General features: G+C 27.6%; 1 protein-coding gene across 1 annotated transcript; it reads right to left on the bottom strand.

The window, feature by feature from the left end:
* Positions 1-525: 525 nt before the first annotated feature.
* LOC126664660 (uncharacterized) lies at positions 526-2158 on the bottom strand. The gene is made up of 3 exons (XM_050357167.2): positions 2003-2158; positions 1824-1931; positions 526-831 (listed from the first exon to the last, which is right to left on the bottom strand). The coding sequence occupies exons 1-3, from the start codon at positions 2021-2023 to the stop codon at positions 715-717; spliced, it is 246 nt and encodes an 81-aa protein (XP_050213124.1). The 5' UTR covers positions 2024-2158; the 3' UTR covers positions 526-714.
* Positions 2159-7851: the final 5693 nt, after the last annotated feature.

Raw genomic sequence — 7851 nt, 5'->3', positions numbered from 1 at the left:
AAAACATGACAAGCATGGAAGTTGATGTATGTTATACAAAGTCCGGCTAAAAAAAAATTGCGGTTTCTAAATTATAAGCTTTTTCACTTCAATATTTTATGTTTCATTTTTTACATTTTGATGAACCAACTTTTAATTTCCCAAAACTCAAGGCTACTATATCAATTATGGCCAGTAATGTCTTATATGGCAACGAAAAAATGGATATGATGCAATTTTCCGTCGGCCACACAAGCGATAATTCGTCTAAATTCATCGAGTGATTTTACAATGTTGGAAAAATGAAAGTCGAAATACCAAAATGTAAAAACTAAAACAATGGTAACCGAAGTATAAAACACCTACAGTTAAAGTAACAGCGAGAAATTTTAACCCTACAAAGTAAGACCCAAAATATTTTAAGTTCTTCCATGCTTAACCTCAATTCATGAAAGTAGACAACTTCAATTCATATGCATATACAAATTCACATGTATAAATACACTTCAAGGAATTAAAATTATTAAATTGAACATCTTGCAGCAATTAAAACAAATAATATGAATGAAGAAATTACTTCATCATGTCTCTTATGACATTATTTTGAACATCACAATTAATGGTAGCACCATAGCATGTCAGGATACACGTCTCATGTAAATGATTTGATATCAGTAGGAGCACGCACAAATACAGATATGTTATAACAGTGAAAATGAAAGTATTACAGAATTATTATTGTCGGCGTGAACTAAGAGAAGTCACAACAGGTCTAAATGTCTCATCCACAGATTTGTTCCACAAGACTGCAAACTGCGAACGGAATTGCTTTCCAAAAATAGGCTCCTTCAACTGAACGGATTTAAAAACTAAAACATATCAGTGGTTCCATCAATAAAAAGATAAATGCAAGAAGGTTTAACTATTCGTGACTTTCATCATTGTTATGAGGGTTCATGCTTGATGATTTTCCAGCACCAATGCCTGACAATGATGAATGATGACAAGCATGCAAGCTAATAATACACGAAGTGAGACTCGAAATATTAGACATAGGGTTTGTCGATACTCCAGATTTTGTACTCGATAGCAAAGAGTCAACGGAAACATACTCTATACAATGGAGGAAAACCAAATCAACGACGACTCCAACTTAATCTATCAATACATGTTCCATTTTCGAAAAGCAAAAACGTAAAGAATAAGATTGTGTCTCTGGTTAAGTGCCTTAGGTTTCTATCTAATTCATAGCATTAGGGAAGACCAAAAATGCAATAATTTCAGTTCAGTTGATTTGTATTGAGCCAATTCCATCATCTGGAAAAATAATCATTGCTCGAATTCAATTCTTTCAACTTCAAATAAACGGCGTTTTGATCAAACTACAATCATGCCGAAAAAAATATGAAAACTTATAAATAAAATCATGCCCCATAAGACGTGCTTTTTCAAGAATTCCATTAACACGAGTTGGATTCTCATAAGCGAATTATTCCAAGCAAAGCCAATACTTCTCCGTAAGCATCATAATGAATTCTTATAGTATATTAGTATGTTCATTCCTCTATTTCGGTATCTTCATTAGCTCTTTTTTCCTCAACCAAATACTGCTAATTCAAGAAAACCATTCCCTTTCTCACTTGAATAAAACTGAAAACGTTGAAATTTGATTAAGCTCAACCCACATTCTACAGAGATTCTAATTTCTAACACATGCTGATCTTGAATATTGAATTTTAAACCATAGTGATTAACCACAAATTAAAAAAGCCCCAAATGCTAGGGTTCTTGAAGCGAAAACAAACATCCAAAAAAAAAGTGAAAGAAAGAATTGATTGTTTAACCTGAGATTGGGTATGAGGTTGAGAAATTGATTGATAGATACGTTTTCTTTGCTCGAAAACAATAAAACCCACTAGAGCACTTCCCATGGCGGCTCCAAGTAAACGCTCCTGCAACAATGGATTAAATGAGCAACCAATTTTCAATCAAAACAAACGAACGAAAAATCAATTCGAGAAACCTGAGCGAGAATGCTAATCATGTTGTTCTAATCAATCGGAAACAATGGAGGAGGAGAAATCAAACAGCTCTTTTGTTTTACTTTGAGATTCTTAAAGATGATAGCTACAACAGCCAAGCCCAGACACAGACAGAGACAGTCTATGGGTCGCCTATTTGGGTCAATGTTAATTGTGGCTTCAAACTTTTTCACTTCAACCCAACTTTAATAAATCCTGCGCAAGGGGAAGCAAAATCCGGTTTGTGAAAAGGTCATAATTCGGTGATTTTAAAAATATATATTTAAGTTTATATTTAATATTTAAATAATAATATTATATTATATTATTTAAATTTATTGTACATATTACTAAATATACTATAATTGATTATTATATATTTATTGCATTATTTTTTATTTTATTTATAATTTATTTTTTTTACGAAAAATATCTTCTTCTTTTTTTAATTTCACAAAAACTTTTTTTCACTTTTTAATGATTTATTCTCTTTTTTATTGATTTTATTTTTGATGTTTTTTTTTAATTTTTTTATCGTATTTTTTTATGTAACTATGGTGTATTATAGTGTATCTATTGTGTTTTTTTAGTAAAACTATGGTATTTTTATAGTGTAATAATAGTATATATAGTGTTTCTATGGTTATTTTGTAGTGTTTTTGTGGTGTATACCATAAAAACACTGCAAATACAACATAAACACTGCAAATGCATCATAGATATACTAGAGAAACGAGAGAAATACACCAAAAAAATATTGATATACTGAAAAATACCAGAAATACACTATAAATACACTAAAAATACATTATAACGTAAATATATTATAAAAACATTGCAAATACACTATAAATCAATTCGTTTTTCACAAAATCAGTAGCATTAAATAAATAAACAAATCTATTGATAAGAGAAAGACAAAATAATTATATGAATAATAAAACAATTTTACAATCAAAAAAATCATATATCTACAATAATTTATTTACAAAATGTTTAGATCATTACAAAAAATCTAAAAAATTACACAAATCTAAAAACGATGTTGAGAAATCCATATAGAGCGAACGGAATAGATGAACGGACTAGCGCGAATGAAAAAATAACTGAAAGAGAAAAACGAAAAATCAAACAAAAAAAAAGAAGAAAATAAGAGAGAATTTAGAGAAAGAAAAGAGATAAAATAGAGTGGTTATGTAAAATTTTAATCTAAAATGAGATAAACCTTCTATATACATTAGGTACTTTTGAAAATATGTTTATTATTAGTGTAGAGTGGAAAATTATGAAAAGATGGACAAACTTGTTATAAATATATTTAAAAATGAGGTACTTTGAAAATAATCCTTAAAATATATTTTGAATAAAATATTTTTTTTTATAATTATATAATAAAAAATTGAACCAAAATAAATGTGTTAAAAGTTAACAATATAAATATCTGATAACTAAAAAATAATAATCCAAACAACGGTTTTATATGAATAATGTAAATCTATCTTAATTTTTTTAAAATTTATAAACATTAAGATAGATTAAGAGACAGACAGTAGCAGGCTCATAGCTCTTAAATGTTTTTTTGGCACAAATAAATTTTTTAATTTTTTTTATTAAACCAATAAACACTTCTGTTAAATATGTTAGTTGAGGGCGTCAAATATCTTTAAGAAAAAAATTTAAAAATGTATTTACAATATATCTCAGTTTAATTCTCAAATATCTTTTATTAATAAACAATTTAAATAAGAGGCCTGATTAAAACGTTTTTCTTTTTATTTAAAAAAATTAAAAAAATTAATAAATAATTTAAATTATGGACTCGTCTGTTTTGATTTGAGGAAATATGAAGGTTGCAGACCTTCGTTTGAAAAGGCATGTTCTCAAACGGCGTAGGTCTGTTCTCAGACCTTCATTTGAGAAGGTCTCAGAACAAACCATAGACAAAGGTTTGAGAATAGAAACTTCGTCTGAGAAGGTCTGTTCTCATACCACATACGAAGTTCTGAGAATGGACTATCTTTTACGAACAGGGAGGTCTTCAGGTTTTCGTTTGAGAAGGTCTTCAGACCTTCGTTGTTTGTTTACCTAGCTATCGATTGTTACTGGTGAACGACAACCGGTAGTTTGATTTTTCAAATTAAGATTTAATTAGATTTAAATAGGTTTAATTAATTTTTATTTGAGTTTGCTAAGTTTAATTAGGTTTTGATTAGTTAAATTTAATAGGTTAATTGATTAATCGGTTTAAGTAGATTTAATTAGATTTTTAATTGATTGATTTAGATTATAATTTGTTTAAATAGGTTCAACTGATTTTAAATTTGTTTAATTAAATTTTGATAAATTTAATTGGGTTTTGACTGGTTGATTTATTTAATTAGGTTTTAATTGATTCTAATAAAAAAATTAATTAATTAGAACTAATTAGAAAGAAAAGGGTGTTTTTTTTAAATAATTCATAAATATAAAATTGGTAAATATTTTAAACATTAAGGATATTTTTAAGCATTTTTTCTATTGCCAAGTCAGCAAGTTAGCGGCAGTTTCTCAAAGTTATGATGGAGGGGTTTTTTGTTCAATTTAAAAAATAGGAGGGTTTATTCGTGCCCAAAATAAATTTAAGGGTTAATTTATACTTTTGGAAAATCTTCGATAATTTTTTTATACTTTTTGTCAAATTTTAAGATGGTAAAAATTGACAAAATATTAAATTTAAGTTAGACAATGTCATAAACTTTAAGACGGAAAAAAATACACTATTAAATTTTAAATTCATATTTTTTTCATAAATTTAGAATAATAAGACAGACAATTTTACTATAAACTCTTCCTAAGTCCGCCCCTAAAAATAGACATGAGATGGAGTGAAGAAGTGTGCATTTTAAATTAAAATAAATTTGATTGAAAATAGTCTACAACCGTAAAATTAAATTCTTCCACGCAAATTTTTAATTGTTATAGTAATATATAGTATTTTTTAAAAGCATGTTATTGTAGTTAACTAGCGAGTAACTCTCCTCTCTTTTCTTTTGTTTCTCTCTCTCTTAACACTTTCAACCTTTACAAAACACCAACATATACATGTAAGCACAAATAAGAAAATTGAACCACGCTGCATTAATTGTCATCACTTTAATAGGATTAGTGTATTTCGTGTACAATTCTTTCGTGATGAATAGCATTTCTCTTTTTCAAAGAGAAATGCTATTTAACACGAAAGAATTGTACACGAAATACACTAATCCTATTTAAGTGATAACAATTAATGTAAGATTGTTAAAATTCTATTGTTTGTGCTTACTTGGTACATGTTGGCACTGTGTCCAATTGAAAAACAAACTCTTCCTTTCTTATTATCTTTTGTTTTTTTATCGTCATTTTTATTTTTTAAAATTTAATTAAAAAAACATTAATTTTTACTAATTATCATTTTTAATTAAATTTTAAAAAATGCAAACGACATCAATTTTTTAAGGTAGAAAAAAACTATAGAACTCCACATAAATATTTTAAAACAATTTTTTTTTAAAATCTATTGTATATGTCTAAAAATATTATATATATATCCGTCCCATTTTAGAAGCTCCATATTTATTTTAATATGGAACGGATGGAGAATAAACAAAATAAAATAAAATAAATAGTTATAAAATACTTAATTATTCAAAAAACATTCACCTTTAAATTTTTTTTCGGTTTCACCACGACGTAGGAAAACTTTCAATTGTACCCTTATTTGGTTTTTCATGATTCAACTCTCCCTAAAGTATTAAATTGATCTCTTTTATTTGAAAATAGTCTAAAATGACCTTTCATTTTTTAGATATTCTAATTAAACATTAACGTTATTAATAATGCATTTCTTCCTAAATATATTCAACAAATATTATTAATTTTTTATTTAATTTGTTTTAGTTATTAATAATTTTTTAAAATAAATAACGCTCAATACGATCAAACACGGACCTACCGAGTTATGGACCCACCGGAGAAGGAGCTACTGTTCCTTCTCAGTTCTGATAAAGAGCTAGCAACTCTTTCTCCGGTGGGTCCGTAACTCGCTGGGTTTGTAATTTGGTTTTTAATTTATTTTATTTTTTGAAAAAAATTCAAAAATAATTAACTTTTTTATTTAAGATTTATTGGAATGTTTTTAAAAATAAAGGGCTTGTTTGTGTTTTTTCAAATAGAAAAATTGAAAAAAATAATAATATAATTCTTCTATTTAATTTTTTGTTAAGATTTTTATCCTTAAACTAAATAAATCGTCAAAACAATTTAATAAGGAATAGAGTCGAAATCTGAAAACTCAAATAAAGTTGCAAATGAACTTTTTCTGCGTTATAATATATACAAAATAATTTAACATCCTAAAAAACGATAAAAAAAACTAAAAAGAAGTCAAGAGTTTGTTTTTTAATTGGACAAAACACCAACATATACATGTAAGCACAAATAAGAAAATTGAACCACGCTGCATTAATTGTCATCACTTTAATAGGATTAGTGTATTTCGTGTACAATTCTTTCGTGATGAATAGCATTTCTCTTTTTCAAATACTAGCCCACATGGTAGGAGATGGGGTTTTTAACCATTTTTTGGTTAAAATTCACTTCCCACCCTCAATCTTTTAGAATTTCTAATAAATAAATAAACTTTTTAGCTTAGATTGTCATTTGTCTTTTATTTTTCTCTATTTTTTGCGGTTTATCTTCTCTTCATGAGCTTTATGTGCTCTTTTTGCATTTTATATCTTAAATGGGTGATAACTTGTATCTTCTTCAAATAGAAAATTTCAGTGTCTTTTCCGGCATCTCCGGTATTTTTCCGGCATCTTGGCGTCTTTCTCGGGATCTCCAATATATTTTGATGAGTTCGAATATACATGGTTACAAATTATTTTAGTTTTAAATTTATTATAATAATACGACATTTTATTGTAATTATTTAGATGTGTAATTTCTATATTTATTTCACTAAATTTATTATTAGATTTAGGTTTTTTGAGATTATTGAGTGGTTTTTAGTAGCTAAAAAATCATTGTAAGATTATTATAACGCCTACTTCATATATTATAACTCGAGCTGAAACTCTTTATAGTCGGTTTATTTCATCTAACGAAATTCTACTTTTTTATGAGAAAATTTAAGGGATACATTTAGTCATAGAAGAAGAAGAAGAAGATATAATGGCATTATGGCAAGGTGTCCTTGCATGTGAGTAAAAGAGGGTCTATCATGTGAGTGGCTAAATGGTCCTACTGGCTCCGCCTCATAAGACAATGACCTAACCCAATACGTCCTACACAGCTTCCTGATTAAGACATTTCAAATATTCATTCCATGTACTCTACCTCTCATCACACACTCCACCGGACCCCTCATTTAATACAACCAACACTATTTATTAATTTTAAAAATGGTGGCTTATTGATAAATTCACGAGTGTTTATCCCATGCAACTGTTGCGACACGTTATTTTTACATCAAGCCAATGAGCATTTGCGATAGGAAATCTTTTAATTATTACTTATTTTTTTTATCATTCAATTTTCCACATGGCTAACGCATAATTGGTTTGTTGCACGAATGACATGACGCAACGGTTGTGTGCAATAATTTTTCTAAATTCACCCATTTGAGTACCCTTCTCTCTGTAAACAAAAACTAATATTCCTCACTGGGCAAGCGATACTGTTCTCATAGCTTAGATGAGACTTTTTTTAGCAAAGTTAAAATTCATAAAAAAAATTAAAATATAAATAGTATTTTAATATATAATCTTTGTAATTGTAATTAATCATTCATAGACTAACCCACCTAGCAAAATTAGCTTCCCCTCAGTGTTTG

The sequence above is a fragment of the Mercurialis annua genome, linkage group LG1-X (assembly GCF_937616625.2).
Source record: "Mercurialis annua linkage group LG1-X, ddMerAnnu1.2, whole genome shotgun sequence".
Taxonomy (NCBI): Eukaryota; Viridiplantae; Streptophyta; class Magnoliopsida; order Malpighiales; family Euphorbiaceae; genus Mercurialis; species Mercurialis annua.
The sequence above is the reverse complement of the archived record's forward strand: the minus strand, read 5'-3'. Positions and strand labels throughout refer to the sequence as shown.